At 48.0% G+C, this 27,157-nt stretch overlaps 2 protein-coding genes across 5 annotated transcripts; both read left to right on the top strand.

The window, feature by feature from the left end:
- The first annotated feature begins 1,184 nt into the window (after nt 1-1,184).
- LOC139059214 (endothelin-converting enzyme 2-like) lies at nt 1,185-9,368 on the top strand. Its single transcript, XM_070537329.1, has 5 exons — nt 1,185-1,737; nt 3,195-3,391; nt 4,764-5,019; nt 5,734-5,877; nt 7,640-9,368. Exons 1-5 carry the CDS (start codon nt 1,351-1,353, stop codon nt 8,933-8,935), a joined length of 2,280 nt encoding a protein of 759 aa, XP_070393430.1. The 5' UTR covers nt 1,185-1,350; the 3' UTR covers nt 8,936-9,368.
- Nucleotides 9,369-13,912: 4,544 nt separating this feature from the next.
- LOC139059213 (solute carrier family 2, facilitated glucose transporter member 8-like) lies at nt 13,913-25,088 on the top strand. 4 transcript variants are annotated; one of them, XM_070537327.1, is made up of 7 exons: nt 13,913-14,021; nt 17,801-18,363; nt 19,496-19,719; nt 20,334-20,600; nt 21,510-21,603; nt 21,668-21,782; nt 24,001-25,088. In XM_070537327.1, exons 1-7 carry the CDS (start codon nt 13,975-13,977, stop codon nt 24,353-24,355), a joined length of 1,665 nt encoding a protein of 554 aa, XP_070393428.1. In that variant the 5' UTR covers nt 13,913-13,974; the 3' UTR covers nt 24,356-25,088. The 4 variants fall into 4 exon arrangements, with proteins under 4 accessions (XP_070393428.1, XP_070393429.1, XP_070393427.1 ...); XM_070537328.1 differs by lacking the exon at nt 20,334-20,600; XM_070537326.1 differs by having other exon boundaries at nt 21,538-21,782.
- Nucleotides 25,089-27,157: the final 2,069 nt, after the last annotated feature.

The following is a 27,157-nucleotide window of genomic DNA, read 5'->3' as shown; positions in this document are numbered from 1 at the left end:
GCACTTCGAGTGCCTCAGTTCAATATGTGTATCGAGACAGCCCGCCTTAGAAGAATGCAGCATAAAGGCTTGCGCAGTAAAGGACGAACGGAAAATTTCTATGGAGGCTGTCCTTGTTAGAGCGAAGCAAAGCCAAACCAAGCTTTTCCTTGTCAGAGAGTAGCTAGTGGCGAAATAATGTCGTAAAGTACAACGAAGCAGAAGGGAAACGGGGGAAGGGGTTTTTGGCGATTCTATGGTGAAAACTGAGACGTAACTACTACAGCATGGTGCTGTTGCTTTAGCGTCAAGAAACGCAAGCTCAAAAATATTACACAATACTGTCAACCTCTCGACTCACGTGTTGAAGTATTGACAAAACATATTTATGTCCCAATTTCAAAAAAAAAAAATTGAGATAATCGTCGTGCCCATAATTATTGTACGAAGTTTCAGTTAGTTGAAAGGGCCACAAATAATTATTTCCGGCACCTTTTATGCGACAACTTCAAAGCGCACGCCAAGTGCAACGCGGAGACTATTGTACCGAAAGTGAAGGTGGTGGTCACGTGTCATCACAAACAAATAAATGGCGTGACATTCAGCCCGGTGCGATGATTGAAAACCATACTATGACCACCGTCGCCGAAAGCTGCCATATTTCCCATTTTAAGCATGCGCTTTCCTCGTAAACGCAGGGCAACCTGCTTTCCTCTCTTGTACTGTGGAGCGCTGGTGAACTCGGCTTTAGGCACCACGGTAATAGTGGATGGGCACGCGCCAGTGGGGTCTGGTACCGTGAGACCGCTACATCTGGGGAGGTATTCTGTAAGAGTCCGCCTATAGTGGGCCTGTTCATTTCGTCTGCTGCTGAACTGCTGATTGGCTGTGGCACCTCACTGCTGCAGAAGCGCAGACCAGCCCAACCAATCAAAACTTCAACAGCAGCCGAAATGTACATGTCCACTAGGTGGACTCTTACAGAATACCTCCCCAGGTTGCGGTGATGCGAAAAGTCTGCTTTTTCACGTTCGGAGCCACGCCACACTTGACGCGCGTTTTGAACTGGTCGCATTAAAACGTAGCGTATACGTATTTGCCGTGTTAAAGAATACCCGCAATAAGGAAATACTTTATTGCGCGTGTACGAGATACGTATCAATTAAGAGAATATGAAGGAGAATGAGAAGGAAGAAGAAAAACGGGCGCGAGGCGGTTGTCATCCATCCTCGCGGGCACGTGTCGCAGGGGCTGAGGAAAGCAGCGAAACGGATCCTCGTTCCACAGTTCGGCACGCAGAAGCGACTGCGAGTTAGAGAAAGGCACGACGCGGTATACGGTACAGGACACGTAACGCTCGACATCCACGCCATGACCTCTTCCGTGGCCCAGCTACGAGTGAGCGTTCCCTGCCAAGTTCCCTCTAGCGAGGAACTCGGCAAGGCGGCGTCTCGCCGGAGCGACCTAAGCACTACGGGCTCGCTCGCCAGCACATCGTCGGCCGACAGAAGGGCTGCGTGGTACCGGTACGGCATCTTCGTGTCCTCGCTGACGCTGGTGACGCTGGCGCTGGGGTTCGGACTGTCGCACCTGCTGCGGCGACAGCTCTTCGGCTGCATGGACCCCGGCTGCTTCGAGGTGGCCACCACGCTGGGCAACTCGCTTCAGGACGCGCGCGGTGACCCCTGCGAGGACTTCTACGGCTTCGTGTGCGGTGGCTGGCAGCGCTCCAATCCAGCGGCCGCCAACCACTTCCAGGTGAGGCCGGCGCGCTGAGCGCCAGTATGGACGATCTTCGACGCGCGCCCCCGGGCATCCTCGAATATAGCGTTAGCGATTAGACAAGGGATGTCCCACGGAGCCAGTGTGTCGACATGGGGAAAGGCCTTCGCCCTAACGAGAAGAAGTCACTTTGTCGAAACATGGGCTGCATGGGACATTCGTCCCTTCCTCAGAAAGTCCTCAGATAGGTCCCTATTACCATTGCTTAAGGAATCATCAAAAAGCGCGAAATTTTTCTCCTTGGCATTTTTTCTTATACTTGGATACAAATAAAAAAAAAATCAGAAGTTGGCAACCGAGGCGCAGCGCTGTGTTACTCCGCTAGCCAATCACAGAAGCAAACAATGTCATCACCACGCAACATTTTCAAAATGGCGTCGTACTTGATACCTCCTGAGCGTCCGCTGTTCTTGAAGAGGCTTTTCATCGGCGGAAGCGATGAGGTGTGCAACAGACATGGACAAAGTGTATGGAGTTTGAGCATTTCACTCTTCAAAAGTCCGCTGTACAATTCACTTCACTGCTGAGACCGTTTGTCATGAAACTTTAATGCCAAATAATGTGAAACTTAACAGTAAATAGTTGTAGCGAAGCAAGCATTTCATTTCAGTTGAATAAAGAATTAGACTTTCACTATTTCGCTACACTAGACGAGTGAAAACGTGTAAAATTACGTGCTTATAATTTTTTTTTTGCGGTTACCGCCTTATTTGGGTAACAGGGCAAGTTTGAAGTACGAACTATTTGAAGCCTCGCGGACGTACAGTGGCTGGTGGTTATGAGGGCGTGGCGGGTCTTCACTGCAGACTTGAGTTGTATCCGACTATAGTACGACAAACGTTCTTTGTAGTCACAGGGTGTTAGAATGTCTATTTCATGAACTGTTTAAAATAGGTATGTCTAAAAGTTTTAACCTCTTAAAGTTTAAACATTTTAAAGTTTAGTGGTTTCGGCTAGCAGAGAATCAGAGAGCAGGCGCCTGTCCTTTGCGTTGTAAATCTGTGGTTTCGCGTCTGGTATTCATTACGCATTGCGAAAGGCCTAGGTTGCATGCTCTGCTAGCGAGAGATATATGTCATAAACTCGTAGTGTGCGCATTTCAGTTTGTGCGCCATTTCAATTTTGTGCGCCTCGCAAGATGGTGCAAAGATTGTGGGGCTTCCACACTTAAATTCTGAAGTTGTAATGCGGCGATATGCACTAAAACTGAAACTCTACCGTAAAGAGTTAGCTTAGCTCGACGTGGCGATCTATTGCGAGTAGTTGTTAACTAGGTGTTGCAAAGAAATGCAGCTAATTAGCTGATTAAAAATGAATGTCTTACTTGCACGATCTTGGGTTTTTCAGCGGTCTTTTCGAATAAACGCAAAACTCGCTGAAACGGCGTCGCTTCAACCGCATCACCTGTGCTGGTTACCTGCCGTACGCTGCAGGCCCTTCAGCAGCGCGTAGCCCTGGCGGCCATCGTCAGCCTGATGCTGGAAGACGCTGAAGGGCCCAAGCTGACGGATCGGGTGGCACGCCTCTTCCAGCGGTGCGCACAGCTGGCGTTCAACGAGCAGCACCGGCTGGGCGAGCTGCGAGAATTTCTGGCGCGCTTTAATCTCAGCTGGCCCAAGTCCCAACCCAGGTTCGACTGCGGAGGATTTCTTTTCTTTTTTTCTTGCGTCGGATCGCTACAAGAGAAAAATACGTTGGACGAGTTTCGTATTGCGTGTTATTTACCGTCACTATGCCGTTCTCACTCAACATTTTTTACCCTATAGTCGTGAGACCTCGTATGTTTAGAGGTTGAAACTTGTGGACTGTAAATGATATGTATGTTTTCAGGATCCTTGTTACCAATAACATTGTTCATGCGAGTGTGCTTACTAAATGATTATGGTGCGCCAGCTTTGCCGCCTCATATGCATCCACATATATAGCACTGTTAATTATGAGTTGTGGGGAAAAGAAAGAAGAGACTTAAAAAACTTCCTTCCGTAAAAAACTTCCTGTTATTGTGACTATGTATTTTTATTCTTGCCACCCCTTATGTAACGCTCCATTTATTGGAGCCTTTAAGGTAATAAAATGAAATGAAAAAGGCTACCTAAAGTTAGCATGTCCTGACCACATACAAGATGCTTACTGTGTGGACTTGAAAATTACTGTAGCTTCCTGAACTGCCTCGAAAGCCGCAATATCTATGGCGCAGTTGTAGCGTATCAAGGTCTACCTAGTCGTGTTACATGCAAAGTGCATTAAACTATGTTACCATCTCCTGCTTAATTCTAACTTTGGAGAGGTTGTCCGCGGGGATGGTTATGCCAGAATGTTACTTCAGTGGACCCATCGCTGTGGTTCCTTGGCTATTACGTTCTGGTGCTTAGCGCGATGTCACAAGTTCGAAAATAACCGCGGAGGCCGCATTTCAGTGGCGCAGAATGCATGGACGCTCGTGTACAGAACTTTAACGGCACAGTAAAGATCTCTAGGTAGTCTAAGTGAATGCGAATTTCTGCAAAACGGCGTCAGTTAGAGATGTCAAAAATCAATCAGTCCGTCTGTAAATCGATCAATGAATAGAATGTTAGCGTATCCCAAGCTCTCCGCCCGACTCCTGTCGCGTATCTCCTGGGTACTCTTGGATCAATAAGTCAATTAATCGATTGATCGATCAATTAGGAAATATATTTTAGCATAGCGTTATCCTTGTGCCATCACTGATATCGCCTATAGCCTATAGCCTGCGCACGCACGAGGCTCGTACCACGCGTGAGCAGCTGGGTGGCAATCGATAGCGTTAACGGTAAGGGCAGAGCATGACGTTTCGCTAAATTTCGCTAAACACACACAACGCTAACTAGCGCTGTGTGTCTTCTTTTCTCCTGTCTTTTAAACGCGCTACCGTACACCTATTCAAGATGCGTTAACAACAAGCCCACATTGTAACCCTCGTGAACTTTGTTTCGCCAAAGCTCTCTGATGTTCAAGTGATGCACCCGACCGTAACGCTGCAGGTCCAAGTTGGATATCTTGGACACACTGGTGGCCCTCTCCCTGGACTGGGGCGTGCCCGTGTTCTTCCACCTGAGCGTGGACGCGTACTTCAAGCGCCGGGGCTTCCGCATCCTGCACTTCGGCAGCAACCCGTACCTGCTCGAGTGGTTTGTGGCGCGCAATGCTCTTCAGGAGAAGGGCACGCTGCTCAAATACTTCAACAGGGCCTCGATCATACTCAACGGCTCGGTCGCATGCCCGGAAACCGTCGAGAAGGCAAGTGGGAACAATGAATTTCCATTACTGGAGAATTTCGCCTCAAAACGGTGTAAGATGGAGGGCCTTGCGCTTTGAGTTAGTTGGGTCGTGTTTTCTCACCAGCTTTCACCCTATGGCATGTTGTCGGAGCATTAATTAAATTAGTTCCACGGAGATTTCCAAGGCCGAGGGAGATTCATATGCGCTATAGAGAGGCTATGTCGACCTGAACGTGATGAATCTTAGGACCCCGCATGGTCTTTTCTTGCAGTTTAGCGCTGCTTTCATGTTGACGCAACTTAGTATTTTATGAATGACAATAATTTTGCTGTATACTGACTATTCGCTCACAAGACATCACAACAGTGTATACACATTGCGCGTTGTTCCAGCATGTGGTTAACACTTGTTGCCTGTCTTCCTTATCGTTCGAGCGTTGTTTGGTCTGCATGCATACTGTGGGCTTCAATGCAAAATGCTGAATTAGCTGTTGATTTCAGGCGCAAAGGCAAAAAGAAGTAACTACACCATTTGAGGTTTTTCCTTCACTAGCATCGTGACCATCGCTTTCAGCACACATGGAACGATATGCAACTTAACATAATTTTTGCGGGTAACTTCACGACCAATTCAAATAACACAGAAGCTTGTGGAGCCAGTGCCGTCATGTTTCAATAAACTGCCTTGCTAAAGCTACTGGGAACAGTGTAGCTAACCTCGATCCAAACGCAGGTGCTTCTGCTGGACAATCGAGTGTTACCCGCAGTGGTGCCGTCGCTGATGGATCCACGACCTGACTTTGATATGGAGTACGTTGTATTCCGTCAGCTGGACTTCATCACCGGCCCTTACCTGTCCGCGGCAGAATGGTTGCAAGTACGTGACAAGAAACTTGTGCTTCGAAGTGAAAAAAAAATCGTTATAAAATTTTAACTCTTTCAGGCGCTTTTTGTGCACAATTGTGCATAGCAAGATTTTGCATCAGAAGCAAATACAATGTTGAAAGCATTATTTAAGACGTGTCTCATACCGTTTGAAACCGTTCATATTTTGCTGTAGACGAAGGTCCTAAACCTCTGTATTATAGAAAAAATACTGGCAAGCTTCTAAGCGCCCTGGATAATTTAATAGAGTAGCCTTCTGCAGCCAGCTTACGTTTTGTTTGCCAAGAGTTTACTGCGTCGTCACGTTATGACGCAGGAAGGAGTCACATACGTGGGAGTGTAGGTCAGTGTGACGTTCTGCCACTCGCTGCTGCTCGCTTGGTCGCCTCCCATGTTTCTATTCGTTATTATGCCATGGCAGCATAGCTGTGCCGAAACGAGTGTCAAAAGGTCTCAGTGGTCTGTTTCCGCATGACTACTTTATGCGGCATGTCACGGCACATTGTGAAATCAAGAGAAATGAAACCGAAGCTGGCTGTAGAAAATCTACTATATTAACTTATTTAAGGTCCTCTGAGGCTTCGATATATTTTATTTATTTATTTGAAAATACTGCCAGCTGCTTTTTAGCAGCCAAAGCAGGAGTGGTACATAGAAAATACAAAGGGATACTGTACAAGCAATATGATATATACTGTACAAGCAATATGAAGCAGTATATATATATATATATATTTGAGGTTCCGATGTCGCAGACCTTCATTTGTCGCGAAAAATGAAGAATTGATAATATTATGTCAGTATTCCTTTAAGTCTTAGTCTGCATGATCGACGTCGAAGTTTCAACTGTTATCTGCTGCCAGGGGTAGAGAAGGCAGTCGCTATTATGCCAACCAATGATTAGCTAACCCCGGTATTGCAATCGTTTTGTGGGCGTGGCATTTTCTCTACTTACATTTGGCCCAGGCAACAGTGTGTGCTAATAAATACCACTGTGAAGGTTATAGCTTTGGTAGAAAAACTGATATTGTAGAAGTGATCACTGAATACTAATTGACAATCTAGAAATACATGCTTTTGTGGCCACGCTATACAGCTTAAACACAAAAAACACTTATTTAACGAACATTGTCTATTAATAGGGAGAAGCCTGTACCATATAACAAACGGGCTCAGTCTGATGTTCTGTAATATTGTTGCGCTTGTTGGGCGAGGGTTTGGAACTATGTAGTTACTATTCCGTTAGTTTTGCAATTTCATGAGTATGACTCGTCGCCCACTGTTGCTGGAGGCTTCATATTCAAGCCAGCAGTCATACAGGTCAATAGAATATAGCATACCTCATGCTGACTTATTACCTTAGTTCTCGTGGTGACATTTCACGAATGCGCATTTAACCTAGAATAATGTGTAAAAATGCTATCGTCCACAGTACACATCTTCGCGGAAAGCGGGCAAAATTATCTCTGAACGCCTTACTGCTGCGAAAAACTCAACACCAACAGATAATCCGAATATCGCATTAAAAATTCTGCTGCCTGCTTCTGTTCAGCCCAGATACACGACGTTGCTTTAGGTGTGCTGCAGCTGTCAGCTGCCACTCAGCAAGACGATATGCTGATGGTGGTCTGTTATTGTCGAGCTAAACCTCCTTGTTGTAATACGAGTTCCACCTCCCAATTCACACTTTCCTCAGCGTAACACTTTTCGTGCGCGACACACTTAAAACACGCCTTCATTTTCTTTCCCCACAGATCGTAAACCAGCATCTTCCTATCAACCTGGGCCTGGACGACGAGATGTTCGTCATGAATCGTCGGTTGCTCCAGCTTCTCGCGTGGCTCGTCGCAGGCTTCGATGACCCCACTGCGTTGCTCTCGTACGTCACGTGGCATGTAGCGCGGCATCTGGCGCCCATGACGTCGTACCCGCTGTCGCATGCCCAGTTCGCCGACACTCCCAGCGAGTCGGGCTCTCGGAGCGCCTACACCGCTACGCTGGGCTACATGCTCGGCCGCTGTTACGTGGACGCCGACTCCACGATGCCATTCGCCTTCGCGCGTGTCTTCACGCGGCGCTGGCTGCCCCCGCAGACGGTTCAGAACGTGAGTGCCATGCTGTCTCGCATCCGGGCAATGGCGAACGTCACAATGGCCACCGTGTCCTGGATGGACGAGGACACCAAGCGAGCTGCGTTCGAGAAACTGGCCACGTTGCGCTACATCGTCGGCAGTCCCGAGGGCATGTCCTCGGACAGTGCCCTCCGGTCGCTGTACCCGTACGTGCCCGACTTGAGCGGCTCGTACCTGGAGATGGTTCTAGCGCTGCACGTCGCGGAGCTGCGCTACGCCAAGAGCTTCCTGCGCTCCGCCAACGGCTCGGAAGCGTCGTCCGGCGAACGGGTTAACGTGCCGCTGACTCTGGTCAACGCCTTCTACCTTCCCGTGTACCACGTGGTGGTCATACCGGCGGCAATCCTGTACCCGCCCTTCTACATCACTTCGCACCCGGCATCGTACAACTACGGCAGCCTCGGTCACGTGTTGGGCCACGAGCTGACGCACGCGTTCGACCCGGACATGGGCCTATACGGCCGCGACGGGCTGCGCCACGACTGGTGGACTCCGGCGTCGCGCAGTATGTTCGAAGCAAAGCTGGCCTGCCTGCGCAGGCTGTACAACGAGATCCCCTGGTCCGGCGGCGTCAACTTCGGCGACCACGCGCTGTCCGAAAACTTCGCCGACAGCGGCGGCGTGCTCAAGGCATACCGGGCTTTCAAGGCTGCGCCCAAGGTGGTCGTGGGGAACCAGCAAGGCGAAGGCGAGGCGGCTGCGTCGCGGGCGCTGTCCCGGTTCAGCGCCGAGCAGCTGTTCTTTGTCAGCAGCTGCTTCAAGTGGTGCTCCCGGGACGAGAAGCAGAGCCCCGGCTGGTACTCGCCTCCGCGCATGCGCTGCAACGTCCCGCTGCTCAACATGCCCGAGTTCGCCGAGGCGTTTGAGTGCGGTGCGGGAAAAGCGATGAACCCGGCGACTCGTTGCGACTTCATGTGACACGTCGCGCTTTACGAAGCCATCGCTTTCGCTGCGCATATCTCTTGTGCGCCTTTTTATATTTAACAACGGACAGAGCCTTGATGTGTACTTTTTTCTTGACCCTAATCGCGCAAAATTGGAAAAGAAATAGAATTCGATCCTCCGTTAAACACCTCACAACGACCTTTCTATGCGCTGTCCTGGTGTTCGCGGAATTCTGTATTAGAATGTGTGTCTCCTGTAATATGCAGTTGGCGGAACCACTATGCCCAAGAAGGTGAGACTTCTTTATGAGCGAATAACGCCATCAGTATTATAAGGTGTAACTGTACTCGTTCGTGGAACGCGAGTGAAATTTCCTCCGACACCTCTAGGTCTTAATTTTCTCTAAGTGGTGCGCAATCGGCCTCTATAAACCCATGCACGAGTAAAATTTCATGAATTTTTCTCACATGGTGAGCGTACTTATTTGTTTTATAGCACCTGGTCTCATACGGCTTTGAGTGACAACAGGTATTCACAATTCGCCGGCGCTAAGCATGTAATTCTTACGGAAACCAATAGGTTTCCCGATATCTGTCGAGACGTGCATTGTGCGCTGCGAAGAGACAAGCTGCTAATAAGAAATCGCTGTGAATGCTGTCTTCATATAAAATGGCAACTTCATTTGAGGTATGCAGAGATTAATTGGCGTTTTCAGTCTACATATAGAGAACTGGAAACGGGCTTTCGAGGCGTACCCTGGTAGATTCCTTCTCGTAGGTTAGAGCCATTTCAGTCGGACGACTATTGCATCAAACATGTTATTCCAAAAAAACTCGGAATTCGGCTTGGCTCGCCCGATTTCAGTATTGCTTCGTGCATATTTGGCGACGCTACTCGGTATGCCATGGGCAAAGCGCTGGGTAGATTTGAGTGAATAAGTGTAGCGAAGATACAATTGTGAATGCAGTGTTACATTTTGGTTCAACTGGCTCCAAATGACAGGCAGACGCACAGCGGGCTGCATGTGATGGCTTCGTTGTGCAGAACAGAACAACTTTATTGAATAAAACGCTCAATGGGTGGAACCCCTAGACAAGGGCCCCACTGGCTTCCGCACGCCGTCTTGCTTGTCGGATGATGGCCCTTTGGACGTCTTCCTGTGAGCTGGACAGTGCCGCCTCCCATTGTGTATGATCCGTAATTTCTGTGCTTGTCTCTTGTGTATAATATGCCATGCATACCCATGAGATGTGGTCTAAGGTTGGCGTGGCTCCCCACCATGGGCATGTGTCCGCATATCTTTCGGGATGAATTTCATGGAGAATGTGCAGGTTGTTATATGTATACGTTTGCAGCTTTCTCCATATAACCTGTTCTTCCTTATTGAGGTTCTAATCTGGGGGTGGTAGTTTCATTTTATTTCCACTCTGATAGTTTAAATTGCAGAGTAGTTCTGGTCAATCGGGATCAGGTCTTCAGAGGCGTCTTGTGAGCACTCGTGGTGTGTAGCATGCGCACGAGGTACTCTGTCAGCCTCTTCCTTTCCCCTGATTCCCTCATGACAGGGCACCCATAAAAGGTGAAATCAGGCTCGGGGTTTTATATCTCGCATAATCCTATACGCTGCGGTGCATACTCGTCCCCTGAGGTAGCTTCTGCATGCCGCTTGAGAGTCTGATAGGATGGTTATTTGTTGTTGGTTTGGTTCCGTCGCTTTGATAGCAAGGGCTATTGCGATTTCTTCTGCTTCCACGATAGTGGTGTAGTGAGTGGAGGCGCTAACGATTTCTCTGCCCAAGTAGTCAGTGACAGCAGCTACCGTTCTTTTCTGCCTGCCTGGGTATCTTGCCGCGTCCACGAAGCGGGAGTTTGGTTTGTCGCCGTGCGTTTTCTCAATGCAAACAGCTCTGGCTTCTCTTCTGCCTGCATGTAGAGTTGGGTCCTTGTTTCTGGGTATTGGCGCCACTTTGATGCTGTTTCTGATTATTGTGGGGATCGGTTTAGCTTGGTTGTGTTTTTCTAGGAGCTCGTGATACCCAAGTCTGCCAAGCAGTTTCCTACCCGTGGTCGTTTGTGCGAGTCTGTTTCTCTGAGTTATCAGTTGATCTTCTGCCAGAACGTTCCTCAAATGTATTATGAATCCCGAGAGACATGAATTTTTAGGTTGAGGCGCATTGCGGAATTTGTAGGGTGATCTTGTATGCTTTCCTTAAGCAGGAATTGATCGCATCCGTCTCTGTTTTCGTTAGCTCATAATACGGCAAGCTGTAAATGAAGCGGCTAACCACAACACGTCTGATTAGGTGAAGGGTGTCTGATTCCTTCATCCCCGCGCTTTTCGCGGCTACCCGCTTTATCATTATTTCGACTTGTGTTGCCGTCTTGATGAGGTTAAGCCCGTGTTGGCAGTGTTGATTTGATTGTAGCCACATGCCTAGTACTCGGATTGTGGTCTTCTCGGGTATTACATCATTGCCAAGTCTGATTTTCAGTTTAAGGGCAGGGTCCGTCGGGACGTTACGATTGCCTTTCCCTTTCCAGACTCGTATAATCTCAGATTTCTCTGGCGCGCATTGCAGCCCTCTGGCTCGCAAGTATGTCTCGATTTCACAGGCAGCTGCTTGTAATCGTTCTTCTTTTACGTAGCAACCCGGTGACACACCAGACTGTCATGTCATCCGCCTATAGGGCGTGCTGGATACCCGGGATGGCTTGTAGTTTCCTTGCAAGGCCTATCATCGCCACGTTAAATAGCATTGGCGAGATCACTGCGCCCTGGGTAGTGCCCTTGTTGGGTGCCTTGAAGGTCTTGATTTCTACTGCGCCAAATTTATTCTCAGCGGTCCGTTGGTTTAAAAAGCTGCGAACATAGTTGTACATCCGCTCTCCGCAGTTTCTTTCAGCCCGGCCATCGAGTATTCCTTGGTGGCTTACGTTGTCAAAAGCGCCCTTTATGTCGATAGCCATGACAACGTGTTCGCTTGATCTTCGTATATTTGTCAGGACTTTTTCCTTCAACTGTAGGAGAATGTCTTGAGTTGAGAGCTTGGGTATGAATCCAAACATAGTGTCTGGAATGATTTCATTGTCCTCTAAGTAGTTTTGTAATCTAGAGTTCACTATTCTTTCAAATAGTTTCCCCAGACAGGAAGTTAGGGAGATTGGTCTAAGTTTACTAATTGCTAATTTCTTGCCAGACTTGGGAATTAAAACTATTTGAGCGTGCTTCCACTGCCCTGGAATAGTACCCTGTTGCCAATGTTCATTTATAAATATAGTGTATGCCTCTAAAGCCTCACCGCTTAGGTTGCTCGTGATGCCATAGGCAAAGCGCTGGGTAGATTTGAGTGAATAAGTGTAGCGAAGATACATTTGTGAATACAGTGTTACAATTTGGAACCGTTCAATTGGCTCCACGTGACAGGCAGACGCACAGCGGGCTGCATGTGATGGCTTCGTTGTGCAACTTCAAAACTTCTCGCTACGTTATCACCCGTTTCTGACTAGATAGATTTCAGGCCATACAAAGCTCGTCGTTCATAACTTAGGACTGCCTTCAGTGCTGCCCTACTATTTTTACATGGCCGTACTGTGATGCAACCGACGCGTCCATGACGTCATCGAGGCTTGATGGCCCAACGAAGGAGTGCGCCCAGGGGGTGACGCGGCAGCATGGAGACCCAGAAGAGGAGCGGGAGAAAAACCTTTATTCAGAAAAGGTGGCCGAGTCCCGTAGTCTCGTATGGAGACAGTAAAGTTCGAACATGTATACCTTCACGCTCAATGTGAGCTGCAACAAACGAGCCTTGGCCGCAGCTACGCTCTTGAGCAAAAAGTAGAGAGGGCTACGCCATTCCAGAAATGCGCATGCGTACCCGCGTGCTTTACGTTGTCTACTTCCTTCGCGGAGCGATATTGCAGTGGCCCGCAGAGCAGCCCTTAAGTCCTTAGCCCTAAGCTCAGCGTGCTTTGTCATGGCGCACGCTGCCCTAGCTTCGCAACAATTTTTTTTTTAATTGCATGATGGAGCGATAGCTGGTCGGTGGGCTAGTGTATTATCGCTCGGCGAATAAATAACATGACGGAAAGCAGGGGGCATGCGCATTGTTCAAATAACGTCACTCTCCCCACTATTTTCTTGAGAGCCTAGCTGAAGCCACGGCTCGCACGTTGCAGATCATGTTGAGTGCGATAGTACTATTGTAGATACTGTTGCCATAGCTGCTGAAAAATGAAGTTGAGATCGATCTAAAAGTAGGCGCACGTGATAATAAGAGCGGGGCTACGCAGGCTACGTAACACCGGACAACGAACGAAGAAGGCTTAGAACAGTTCCGCTGTTAAAGACATGAAAAACGCTGCCAATGATGCCATCCTTTCCTATAGAGGTCTCGTTTCCACCATCTTTCATCATCAGCCTGTCTACGCCCACTGCAGGGCAAAGGCCTCTCCCATAATTCTCCAACAACCCTGGTAATGTACTAATTGTGGCCATGTCGTCCCTGCAAACTTCTTAATCTCATCCGCCCACCTAACTTGGACCATCTTTACCATCTTTATGCTTTTCCTAATGTTATCGTTTTATAATGTGCGCGCTTAATGCCTATTTTCAAAATGCTGGTATTTTGTTCGGTTTCATTTTTTTTAATGGAATCTGTCCAGTGAAACAATCGACCAATATTTGCGAGCCATGCTCAGACATAGCTAAATTAGAACACATGCTCTGGCGGTGCCCAGCGTCACGCGATGACGATGGCATCACGCCGTCCAAATGGGAGGCTGCCCTAAGCAGCCCCGCTCTTGATGCACAGCTGTGGGCTGTCCATCGGGCCCCTGACGCAGCAGAGAGGCTCGGCCTTTCTGTACTGACGTGCGAGCGGCCCGCTACGTGCTAACGCGTGTTCCGAAGGAGGACCAGAATAAAGTTTTGCCACACCATACCATACAACGACAAAAGAAAAAGACGAAGATGAGCATCGTGGCAGCTCACGTGGAAACTGACAGCTTACTCCCGGAGAAGGATAAGAAGAAGAAGAAGTAGAAGAAGATTTCCTATTCGGTACGGACTGACCATGCCAGGAAAACGCGTCAAGGCGTCATCGAAGACGAAATCCGATGCGTACGCAAGTAGCCTCCTTATTTACCTCTTGACAGCACCAATTTACCAAGATATTCGCTAATGTATTTTTCGTATTGCTCGAGCAAGCCCCGTTACAGTCGAGACGGACCGTTCATCACACCTCCACCTAAGCATGCGTAGTCATTAACGTTCCTTTCGCGACAAACTAGCGTTCTGTAGAGAGAGAGAGAGAGAGAGAGAGAGAGAGAGAGAGAAGAAAAGTAGCTGTGTCGCAGGCCAACTTTAGTCACCTGTGCTCTGAGCTTACGGTCCAAGGGGTATTCACCTGCCGCTGTAGATTATTGGCTACGACATTACGCCGTTGAGCTCGAGGTTGTTTACTCGATCCTGGCCGTGGTGGCCGCATTTCAATGGGGGTGAAATGCGAAAACGCGTGTGCGCTCTGATTTAGGCACACGTTACAGAACCCCCACATGTTCTATATCAATGCGGAGCGGAGTGCCCCATTACAGCGTGCCTTATTATCATATCGGGGCGTTGGCACGTGATACAACAAAATTTAATTAAATTTAGAAGGCACCGTGTTCGAGCTGTGCGACGTTTCCTAATTTGTACGTCGCCAATTGTTCTTTTTTCTCGAGGCAGAATTCACGCACAACGGCTTCACGCCATTCTGCGCAATAGCCGAATAAACAGTGCTGGTCTCGCGTACGAGGTGCCAGGCTCTTTGAGCACGATTACAGCACTGGCAACGAAGTGGCGCGAACAGCTTCATGGCTGTATATTACGCTACGTGCCAAGCCTGGAAGGAAAAAGACCAACTTTGTTATTCAGCTTCTTGAAGGAGAACTGTTCAAGCATGTAAAAAGTAGTAACTTCCGACAGCTGACCTGTCTTCGGAAGTGCAAAGCGCAGCGCAGATACAGTGTACTGGAATATCTTACAGTGGCTTGAGCGGAGGCGCGTCCTATTGGGCGTCGCGTACCTGCTTTGGAAGAAAGTAGCGGTGGCGATGTCGTCCTTCGCACTTGAAGCGAGTGTGCGCCGCTTCTGCTTCTGCACGTGGTTTGTCGTTGTTGTCGTCACGGAGTGTTGCTTCTTTCGTGCGTTTTCCAGCGTCAGTATTTACGATGCCGCCCAAGCGGCAGTTAAACCACTGTTACGCGCCAGTCTGCGCAACTGGCTATATATATCACTGACTGCAGAAGAAGCTGCAGTCAGTGATACGACTGAACAAGGACATGGCTGTAATCTCCAAAGAAGTGACTCGAGACAGGCATATTATGCGGCTGGTTACGTGGCAAGGAAGTGTGTTTTAAAGTCTAAGTACCTTGTCTGCACAAATGAGCTATTACTCCCTGCCTCGGAAGGGAAGATGTTGAATGCAGTGATGTTTACAAGAGCCTGTGACTTCGGTGGCTTGCGCTATCCCTCGGTGACACTGTTCGAGTTCATTAGTAGCCTCGAGGGCATATATTTACAGGCTGTTTCAGCTCCAAGAAGCTGCACCAAAATGGCATCATGGATTTGCTGGCTGCCATACATAGCAAAGAAATCGCAGCTATTGGATGTAAGGAACACAGAAAAAACTCTGATAGCTAACATGATCAGATTTTTATACAGCAACCAGGATGCACTTTTATATTAAAGGGTTAAACAAGTCTCGTGATGCAGCGCGCAGAAAGTCGCACTAACACTTGAAGCTTAGTCGCATGTGAGGGTAATGATACCAAGCCGGTGATCATATTGTGTAAATAAATGTGCACTGGTGTGCTACACGACAACTTGGCTGTTTATTCTTCGTAACTATGCCAGTCATCTGTGCATAAAAAAGATAGCAGTAGTAAATTCATTGCAAAATTCCTTGGGATGCAAGAAATCTAAAGAACGAAGGTATTGAATGGTAATAAAAAATAATGAAATGTCATTAAGAAACCTAGAACATCCATCCAATACAACGCACCATATTCCAGGGCGCTACGTTCCAAATCCGGCGCAAAAAAGAAAAAAAAATGAGAACATTGGCATCACTCAGCGTAAATGCCGCAGCGATTTCTAATGTTTGATACAGAGACAGGATCTAATATGAGTCGTCAAGAACAAGCTTCTAATGTCGCGACAAAACATGTTAAGAAAACAATTAATGTTAATTGTCATTGCATTTTATCTGTGGCAAACTTCCTTCTGTATGCGTTCCTATCTCGGGGTAGGCAATTTCATGTTGAGCGTAGACAGAAAATAATTTTTATGTTGTCATTAAAGGATCTTGAAAGCGACGAGACAAGCTTAATTAAGGCACGTAATTTGTGGGAAATGCACCGTCAGTGGGAAGAGATGTATCATACGAAGTGTATATATTGCAGCCTGCTATCCAGCTCAGCCACTCCCGAAAATCACGGTAAGCGTTTGAAAATACTCCTTTACGTTTTGCACGTTCAAGAAAAAAAAACAGTGCAATAGTAAGCTATGGCAAACTGCAACGAATACCATCACGAGATGTGAAGTGTTTCGGCTCTGTCTCCGGCCAGACGATTCCACAACTACAACGCGCGCAAGCGGCACTATTTGAATCTTTCCACATTCATAACAAAGCTGCAAAGAACGGAAACCGGAAGCGAAATATTTTGTCCCATGCTAGCCTCGCATTACTTCGTGGTGACAAACTTAAGCCGCCCAAAGTGATGGACGAAGCGGTTGTCCTAGCAGCGCGACGGCCAGCCGACAGCCCGAAAGCTGACGCACTTTCAAGTGCGGTCGACTACAGCGCCGCCGCATCTTTCTTCCGCTTCAGGCCCTCTCCAGGGGAGGCGGTCGGGCCACTAGAAAGTGTTCTAGTTCACTGTAGCGCAGATAAGAGGAACAGAGCTTCATTTCGCTGCTCCATACTATACCAAAAAGTGAAGTCTTTCGATAAAATGGTGACATGTGACGACATTTGCGGCACTTCAGCCATTCTTCAAGGGAGGTTGGAAAGGGTGGCTCAAGGGAGGCTACACACTGCAATCTCTCTTGTAATGCCTGGCTAGAATGCAGTTCATATATTGCGGTTTTTGTAGAAAGCACATCGCTTGCAGCTGACAGAAAAACTGGGCATTGCTGACAACGTTTTCGCACCATGACGAAAAACTTTGACAAACTACATCAGGGAAAAATGCCGGTCATTGCACTTGCGGACGTAGTTTTGGTCTGAGAAAGTCGTGACACGAAGCCTCTGTTCGTCCGCCCGTAACTGTGCCCATAGCAACAAAATAGGAATGAATTTGGAGACTAATACAAATGAATGGAAGGAATAACAGAAGAGGCTCCAATGAAAATAGTTATTCCATACTACCTCAGAATAAATGGAGCCAGAAGATAGGAAATATAATGATTGAGGCACGGGACCAAGCTGTGGCCGAATGACGACAAATATAAATAGGGCAAGACAACTTATTCGACAGACAGTAACGAAGACGAAAAAAAGATAGATACATGGCGGCTACGCAGCCCGAATAAGGTGTCGGAGGCGCATTGCTTTGTCAAGGTTGCACATTATTAACGTTTGTGCATTGATTCTAAACTTTCCTTTACATTTTCTATGTATCTTAAACATGGCACAAGCTTTATTCTATGACAGGAAAATCATCTGGTGGATGCCGATATGTTACAAGTTCCACATGGTGCTTCAGATGTGTTCGGTTGTTGGATGTGAACCAAGCGTCGCCTTCATGGTTTGAAAATTTGTTCCTGTTTTCTACGCCAACTCTTCCTACCCATGAATCTATATCAACTCACTTGGCCTTTTGTTGTTCCGTCATCGCCGGTCACTTTGGTCACAGGTCCGGGAAAGCTGCGCAAGCCACATCTACGGCAGCCACGTCGGTCGTGGAGAACACGGCTATGTCCACCACGGGGGACACGGCGGGTTCAAAGGCGACCTCGGTGGCGACGTCAAACATAACGTCGAAGGCACCCTCGACAGCATCGTCGAGCGTTACGTCAAAGGTACCCTCAAAGGGCCCATCCAAGCAGTCTTCACGGGTGTCGCCCTCGACGGTTGCGCCCAAGGCGTCTTCTGCTTCAGAGGAACCACCTGCGGAACCGGAAGCAGTGCCAGCCAGCAACGCGGCCATGGAGGCATTGCGCAACCTGAAGGCGTTGGTGAAAGGCGGCACCCCGGCCTCCAACGTGGACACCGTCGGCGCTCGAGGCCACTACGTCAGAGCCATGGTGGCCGCCTGCCTCTGCTCGGGCGCTGCCGGCACCGCGCTGGGCTTCGCCTCGGCGGCCATGCCTTCCATCGAACACGAGCCCTGGTACCACTTAGAGAAGGTGCCGCCCCAGAACAGATGGGTCGTCGACATTCTCTCGATCGGTGCCGCCATCGGGGCCATGCTGTCGGGTATTTATTTATTTATTTATTTATTTATTTATTTATTTATTTATTTATTTATTGTGTCCTCAAGGCGGTGCAGCATTGTTGATCGGAGAAGCCATAGAAAGAACACCTACAAAGTTTATGAAGAGCACTTTACACAAAACATGATATCACAGAAAGCAACAGCAAAAATTGCACTCCAAAAGCGCCGAAGACTGAAGTTAGCTCGGCGGCACGTTAAATATCCCCTCCCCTGGTGGTCAAAATTTATATTGAGTCTCCCACTACAGCATGCCTTATAATTAGGTCGTGGTTTTGGCACGTAAAAGCCCAGAATGCAGTTCGACTGAAGTTAACAGGCTTGGATAACATTTACTTCGCCACAATGCCTCCCCCTCTACCACCTCCGCCCCCATACGAGAAGATACTTTGAAACTCATCACGTCTCACTGACGAAACGACGCTGGAGTTTTGTCGTTAATTTTTCCTCCATGTAATTAACATTTTACAGCGAAATGTATGCGGGTTGCCTGCCGCTTTTCAGGAGTCTTAACGAGGTACTGAAGACCCACTTTAATAAAAGTTTGGACTGATAATGTGTTCTTTCTAAACCATATTTTTGTTAATTTCGGTGTAAGACAGTGATTACTTGAAGAGAAAACGTACGCCGAACTGCTATTTCTTCTTACTTCGGGCCGGAACTCCAGCGTTGTTTGGTCAATGAAGCGTGATGGGTTTTAAAGCATTTCTTTTTGTATTTCGGGCGGGGCTGGGAGGGGTGGGCGAGGGCATTGTGGCGTAGTAAATGTTATCGAAACTTCCTGAGTTCAGTCTTTGGCGCTTGTAGGAAACACTGTTGCTCATTTTTTTACCGATGAAAGATAATTAGGCCCCAGAAGACACCTTGAAAATTCAGGACGACACGGCGGCCTGGTGCGGAAACTCGAAATCAGTGTCGCCACCCATCCTGTTTCCTTTCTTATTGTTGACAAAATCACGCTGCTTACTCGACTACACACTCACGACTTAATTCGTCATTCATTGTCACTTTAATGGCTCTGATTACGTTTGTTTCACGCTCTAAAACAATAACGCACCTCGTTGCTGGCAACTTCTGAACGATTCACTTTGAGTAACCGGTCTTGCTGGCGCGCAGGGTTGCCGTTGTGGGTGCTGGGAAGCCGGAGGACGCTTCTCCTGTGCGTCCTGGTAGCGGCTGTCTCGTGGGTCGTGCTTGCCGCGTCTTCCGATACCGTCACGCTCCTGGCAGCCAGGGCTGCGTGTGGCCTATGGTTGGGCGTCACCAACATCGGCGTCAGCCTGTACGTGGCCGAGGTGGCACCAACAGAAAAGAGGTCCTTCTACGTGGGTCTCGCCGAGGTAGGCATCGGTTAACGCCCAAGGTTAAAATTACAACTCGCTTGACTAACCAGACTCACCACATAGAGGCCGAGAGATCAAAGCACAACGCTGAATAAAAAATAAGTATATACCAGGGTGAAATGCCTGCAAAACTGTTAAAGCAAATATTCTAATTTAACGTCTTCGATGTTCTGGCACGTGAAGGACTTGTTCAGCACTGCAAGAGAGAGAGAGAGACAACTTCATGTAGTCGCCTGCAGAACGACACCATGACTAAATGGCGCCGTGACGCGGGCCCTGACGTCTTCTCAGCGGGTGGTCTCTACTCAACTCCAGCGCGTGTGCTGCGTTCAGCACTGCAAGAAGAATAACTGATCATTAAACATATTTGTGACCAGCCTATTTGCCGTCACCTTATCAATTCACTCAGCGCAAAACTTTGGCTGTAGCTTCGTGCTCGTACCCGTGAGTTCCTGTTCGTGCGTGTGGGGGGGGGGGGGGGGCGAGGAGTGGGAAGGGGGGGGGGGGGCTGGCTCTTTGGGACCGTTGTGTGGTTGGAGTGTGGATGGAGTGTGCTCCCCTCGTCCTTGTGTTTACCCAAGTTGCCTTGTGCACACTCGTCACGATGCCAGGTCGCTACGAGCATTGGTATTATGGCGAGCTACACCCTGAGCGGTCTCTCGTGGCGGCTGCAAGCGACCTTCTGGACCCTGGTGCAATTGCCACCACTTCTGGGCTCGCGGCGGTACCTGGTCGAGAGTCCACGCTGGCTCCTGCTCTGGGGACGTTCGGACGAGGCAGGCGTGGCCGCAGGCCGGCTATACGGGTTGTACATACCTCCAGAGCTGAGGCCGGGACGCCTTCAAGATCCCGACGCCAAACCGTCGAGTTCATGCAGAGTGCATATCAGGCTGGTTTCAGTGGGCGCCATTGCGTATTCGTGCCATGAATACTGACACGTCTTTGTGGGCCGTGATATAGTCAGCTATTGCATCAGGCTGCAAGCAGTTTGTTCAAATTTGTTTTAAAATTTCGCAACAACAGTCACGAATTAGGCATTGGTGTCGGCGTGAAGACCGTGATGGCAGGTTACCCGAAACATTCTGTCACAGATGACAGCAGCAGAAGGGCCGCCGACTTTGACCTAATCGCTGATTGGTATACAACAAATGCCTGAGAGCACACATTAATAGACAGCGAACATTATGCCTTACTTCAAGTCTCCATTACAAAAGAAAGAAAAGATCACGATTACTTGTTCCTTTTTTTAACCAGTATGGTCCTGCGGCATAATCTTTGTGCGGATTACTCAAGATGCCTCAATACACAGATTTAGACAAAATGCCCTCAAGAAGGGTATGTCGATTGGCGTAGCATTTTCAAGGATAAGATAGCGCCAACAGACAACAACAACAACAACAACAACAACAACAACAACAACAACAACAACAACAACAACAACAACAACAACAACAACAACAACAACAACAACAACAACAACGACGACGACGACGACGACGACGACGACGACGACGACGACGACGGCAAAAAGAGAGAGACGTACACGAAGCAATTTGAGCGACAACTTGGAACTAAAAGTAGCCGGTAGCTTTAGCTGCTTGCAAGGTATATAGCAATCACGTTCTTTCGAGCAGTTATTTGTCGTCTGTGTCGGTGCTGTCTTATTCTTGACAATGACGCCCCGATTTCTAAAAACTATCATCGTTCTTTGGCGTTCCTTGTCCCTTGTTCGTCTAATTGACAGATACCACCGCGTCCTGCTTTCAAGAGTCGATTCCTGCGCGCAGGCATCTGTCCGCGTGCCTGCTTCTCCAGCTGTTGCAGGGCGCCACGTGCGCACAGCTCTTCTTCTTGCGAGGCATCCAGGCCATGGAAGGCCAGGTGAAAGACGTGCGAGCAGCGCTCGCCGCTGTCATCATGGCGGCCATGCACGTGTCCTTCACAGTGCTGTTCACCTCGGTGACGCGGCCGACGGGTCGGCGTCAGCTGCTGTGCGTATCGGCTCTGCTCGAGGTCTTTTGCTTCGCCGCCTTTCCGCCTTTCGAACATCTCGCCTTCGGGTACGTGGCGTATCGGGAGAAAAAGAAATCGTAATTGGTTAAAGGATGACGAGAACACCCTCGATACTACATCAGTAAACATCAATGAATAGAAATGTTTTAAGACTGTAACCGGCCACAATGGACAGCCTCGAAGGCATCCGCTGTGAATGTAGCCTAGATTATTGTGGCCCTAAGTGTAGTGTTCTTTAAAACTTATGGTAGCGCTAAAAAGGACGAACAGACGGTGAAAAGACGACACGACGACGAGGAAACGATACTGACAACTGGTTTATTTTTGAAAAGGGTTCAAATTTAAGACAAGCACAACACATGCGCACAACCGAACTGCACTGGCCTCCTTTTACAAATAATGATAACGCAATAGAGCAAGCAGTCACCAGGATCTTTGCTTCTTTAATCCGTGGCACACACTCGCAAACCGTCACATGCGAAACTAAATTCGCAAGCTTGCCTTGGTTTGTTACATTTTCACTTCCAGTGACTCCTTGCGATATTGCGATATCATTATTTGTAAAAGAAGGCTAGCGCAGTTCGGTTGTACGCATGTGTTGTGCTTGTCTTAAATTTGAGCCCTTCCCAAAAATAAACCAGTTGTCAGTAGCGTTCCCTCGTGATCGGGTCGTCTTTTCACCGTGTGTTCGTACCTTTTAGCGCTACCATCAGTTTTAAAGAATGTATCACCAACTAGCCCAGCACCTAGTTTTATTGAAATTAATTGTAGTGGTTGTCTTAAATACGTGTGATGTTTGGAGTCTGTTTGTGATGAGCCACAATGCCTAAACACCATGCAGTGAAAACCCACCATAGGACAAGGACTCAATAAAGAAGGTACGGGGATCGTTCACGTTAATCTGATTCTCTTTCCTCCTGGGTATCGTTGCCACCTTGTTGTACACCCGTGGGCAAAAGTAAACGGACCACAGGGTCTCGAAAAAGTCTAAATTTTTTTGTAATTAACATGCATAAACTGAAATTGACGAGTACACTGGAAGGTTCGCAATGACAAGTTTCGACTACAGTCCTCAATTTCAAGTTGCATACACAGGCAGAGGAAAAAATAATCTTTATCGCGTGATCCCTGGTCCGTATACTTTTGCTCACGGGTGTATATTTTTAGTGCGGAACCTAAAAGCATGCAACAAAAAAGAAGGGAGGGAAGAAATCGTCGGAACGTTACTATGCTATACAGCTGCGGCCATGATTTCGGAACCTTTTACTCTTGAACTTGCTATAGGATTTCAAGAAGCAGTCGTGTTCTTAAAGTGAAATATACTTAATTTTCTTTAAATACCTACTTATTTTTGACGGGAATGACAGCAATGTAGGCTCCAGAAAAGCGTCGTGCACAGAGAAGCGTGCCTAGTGGAAGCGCTGAAAGCGCTGTTAGAAAAATACAGTTGACCGATATTGAGTGGTCAGCGCTGTCACTCGGTGCTATGGCTGAGATATCGTGGCACTACCGCGCCTGCGAATCTCAAAAGAACCGGCAGAATGATTTGCCTTAATGTAAAATATTACAGGGCCGATATTTCAGCGGGCTCACCACGGCCCGGACGCAGTACTCGCGATTCTTTCCCATTGCCTTGGAGACATTAGGGAAAGGCTGCGCCAGTTAATATTTAGCGAAGTATACTTCATTTTCTTTAAATACCGACTTATTTTTGACGGGAACAACAGCAATGTAGGCTCCAGAAAAGCGTCGTGCACAGAGAAGGCACAGGATGGTGATGGCAGTGGTGGTGGCACCACCACTGCCATCACCATCCTGTGCCTTCTGCCGATTGTTTACCGATTGCATTACTGTCTTTGTGCTATTAATTAGCATTCGGCTTTAGCGAACGATACAATACACGGTAGATATTTTCTTAGCGGAACTTGTTCTTGGGCTAGTGGTTCATACCTAAAGTAATGACCGCATCGTTAAAAATACAGGCAAAAGAAGAAAAAAAAAACGCAGTGATTGCTTTAGACGGTCCGTTATTAATAGAAAGGGGCAATACGCGCGTTGTATTTTACATGTTGCGTGAGTAATGACCATCTGCAAAATGTGGGCGGACCAGACCAGGCAAGGAGTTCACTTGTCTTCTTTCATTTGACCTCGCGTGCAAGTATTTATCGCTCGAACCAAAGAAAAAAAGAGAGATTTGAAACGATCCGCTTCTTTTGAGAGGAAAAGCGATTGATATTCTCGCTGCTCTTGGCGCCGTGGTCGCAGTCAGTGGTCGACGGCGGGGCCTCCGAGTGAGACCAGCTGGAGCTCCGTGTACTCGGTCAACCTTCTCGTGCTGAGCTATTCGGTGGGCCTCTGCCACCTGCCGCCGCTGCTAACGGCCGAACTCTGTTCGGGGCCTTCCTGGCTGCGATACCTGGGCGCGTCATCAGTCTGGGCCACTCGGTGGCTTCTCGCCTTCCTCCTGGTTCATTTCAACGACCAGTTCCAGACGCTGATGCGCCTGCGGAACGCGCACATCTATGCCGCCCTGGTGTTGGCCTTGCTGGCCCTTGCATTGCTATTCCTTCTGCCCGAGACTGAGGGTCGGACGCTGGCGGTCATCGATCGGGAAGAATGAGCCACGCGAGCAGGGTTTTGTTTGGTGTTGTGAGGTCGCCATCATCGCCGAAGACAGCTTCGCACATTAGTATCGATCAACAATTCTCGTAGAATCAACTTGTGACTGTTACTGTTTATTTTTTGGACTTTTACGTATACAATCTATGCAAGTGCATGCGAAAGTGTGCATTCTTGAAGTCAGTACCCGATGTACTTTTTTTCCACGTGACCTACGTAAAAGGCCTTCCTGCGGGATTTATGAAACATTTCGAAGAGAACCAGGTAGACTACGCCTGTCAGGTGGCTAACACAGGTCTCGAAGCAATATGTATACCTCGCGTGATGGACTGTGACAAATTATTACGCAGTGAGTCGTCTCGAAACTTAACAGACGCGAGGCACCGTGACGTGGAATTGATAGGACGCTGTACAGTGTAATCACCACCATATGCGACATCATGGAAATGCTAGTGTTTGAAAATTTTATGACAGTTTTGTTAATCAGTTGCCGAGTAACTACGCCATCAAAACAACCCTGTCGTCTATGTTGTGCATCTGTTTGCGCATTGCGGGCACGGTGTGAACTCTGCTGAACAAGCTGTCAGTAGGACTCTATTGTAGAAGCAAATAAGGCGAATTTTTGTTGAGAGCCATCGCCCTCACAACTAAAAAAAAATATCCCATATTCGCGCTCTATTGGAAGGAGCAGAGTATCGCTAACGATTTTCAACCATACTGCCGGCGAGGCCCTGCCAAGCACGTGTTTCTTTCTTTTTTTTGGGGGGGGGGGGGGTTAAGTGAAGTCCTCAGCTAAATAAACATTGCGTTGTCAGTCATTAAAAGAGGTTGTTGGACAAGTTAAAATACCAATGTCGCACACAAGCCGCTCACGCACACAGGTCATTCGGGCGTGTACAAGAGGCACACCGTGCTATGTGCTGTGCGGTTGTATGAGCTGAATCCAAAAGGTCGAGAAACTGTGAACGGACGCATAGATAGCGTCAGGAAAGTTCATCCCGCCTAAGCCCCAGCTGCTAACTGCGCTCCGATTACTGTGCTGCTTATAAATTTTGTACGCTAGGAGGAAGCGGTGCAACAGGATTTCGATATCTGCCAATCTCGGCTACATCGCGAACCTTAAGTTATTCAATGTTTCTTTGCCAGTGACAGCTGCTGTGGACTGGTTTTGTCTGGTTTTCAATCTGGTTTGCAATTTTCGTAGTAGTCGCGGACGATGCCTGCAGTAAAACTTTGAACAAAATTTACTCAAAACGGATCACTTCCGCAGAGGCACTGGATAAAAACCTACTGGAGGACCACAGCTGTTTGAGAAGCATCGTTATTATTAAGCAGAGTACGCATTCGTCTCACTTGTCTCTCTGAACTGTTGCGAGGAGTGGATCTGGCCGACTGGGTCCGCCGAGGATAAGAAGCCCACATTGTGTGCGCTGTCAGCATTTGCGGTCGAGTCCGGCATACACTGCCGGATCCGAGAGCCTGTTTGGCATAGGAGCTACTCTAATATGGATCGCGCCACTAAGCAAACTTATCATTTCCTCCACACATCTGACTTCCACATCAGGCTATAGCTCCAATCTTTTCAGAATAAACGCTCTGCTCCTCCTCTTCATTCACGGGCATTCTAATGTTCTTTGGTTGTGGGTATGCTTGAAGGTTGTATGCTGCCCGTGACCTTGCCGCAACGTATACGTGATTGACTGCACGCTTGCAGAGTCATTGCTAGATGTCCCTAAACGCAAAAGGTCAGTCCACGTGAACTATCGCTCCGAGTCGCAAAACGTGTTTGCCAAGCGATTTCTCGGTGGAGAATGCCTCTTGCGCACAACGCTTGCAGCGCATGTTAACAACGTCAGTGCCAGCATTCGACATTGCATAAAGCTCTATCTACCTCGATCGCCGTCCGTTTAAATGTAAAGCGTTTCTTTGTCTAGCCGGAGCAAAGGTCAGAGCAAGGTCACGCGCAAGGACACTCCGATTTCGTCTCCGCAAAATGTGGGCTCATCCCGTGGAGATAGTGCAGCTCGAAAAGCCACCGCGCATGTTACATACGCAGGATGTAGCGCAAATTAAGGCGATGGTATCATCATGATGGCTTTGACTACGACTCATCATGTAGTCGTCGCCGCGCTGTAGTCGTCACCGTTGTCAAGCCATAGTCGTTATACCATCGTCGCCACTCTTTGCACACGTTTGCGTCGTCTGTAAATTTCAGAAACGCTTCATGTGACATAGATAATCATTAGGGATGGCTTCCGCCTTAATTGTTTTTGACGTTTTATTATGGCTGCTTTGTAAGCGGAGTCATACTGACATCTGACCAGCTCTGCTAACAATCAATTTTAGTGCCGAGTGACAAACGAATTACTCAAAAGAAATGATAACTAGTAATGTTTCTTTTATTACGTTAAGGTACATAAGGAGGCTTTGTATTTGTATAAAGCAAGTGCATGCGAAAGAAAAGCAGGGACACTCTACTGACGATGTGTGAAATGTACGTTCTGCCCAAACTATAGAGTTCGGCCGCGTATTATATTCTGGTGGCCCCTATCTATAAATTTAAACACCTTGTACTTTTATAATGAGAAGATCTGCGCTTATGCCTTGAGCAAGTAAAATTTGCTGCCACCACAATTTTGCACCACTAAGCTCGTATACCCTCCCAAGCCTGTAGATTTCGCATTACTATGGTTCCTAAATTTTTAAACATGATTTTTTGGAAAACATTTGCTATAAGTATCTATATATGACTGGCAAGTCTGAGTTTTTATGACATATCGTAGTCGCGGTTACACAGCCCTCC

The sequence above is a fragment of the Dermacentor albipictus genome, chromosome 4, assembly GCF_038994185.2.
Source record: "Dermacentor albipictus isolate Rhodes 1998 colony chromosome 4, USDA_Dalb.pri_finalv2, whole genome shotgun sequence".
Taxonomy (NCBI): Eukaryota; Metazoa; Arthropoda; class Arachnida; order Ixodida; family Ixodidae; genus Dermacentor; species Dermacentor albipictus.
This window is presented reverse-complemented; position numbering and strand designations above follow the sequence as displayed.

Excerpts from the sequence above, each read along its gene's own strand:
- LOC139059214 (XM_070537329.1), top strand. The coding sequence starts at position 1,351 with ATGACCTCTTCCGTGGCCCAGCTACGAGTGAGCGTTCCCTGCCAAGTT. Across the intron at positions 3,392-4,763 it reads TGGCCCAAGTCCCAACCCAG|GTCCAAGTTGGATATCTTGG; the intron begins GTTCGACTGCGG and ends GTAACGCTGCAG. Across the intron at positions 5,878-7,639 it reads CCGCGGCAGAATGGTTGCAA|ATCGTAAACCAGCATCTTCC; the intron begins GTACGTGACAAG and ends CTTTCCCCACAG.
- LOC139059213 (XM_070537325.1), top strand. The coding sequence starts at position 13,975 with ATGCCAGGAAAACGCGTCAAGGCGTCATCGAAGACGAAATCCGATGC. Across the intron at positions 14,022-17,800 it reads TCGAAGACGAAATCCGATGC|GTCCGGGAAAGCTGCGCAAG; the intron begins GTACGCAAGTAG and ends CTTTGGTCACAG. Across the intron at positions 19,720-20,333 it reads TCTACGTGGGTCTCGCCGAG|GTCGCTACGAGCATTGGTAT; the intron begins GTAGGCATCGGT and ends TCACGATGCCAG.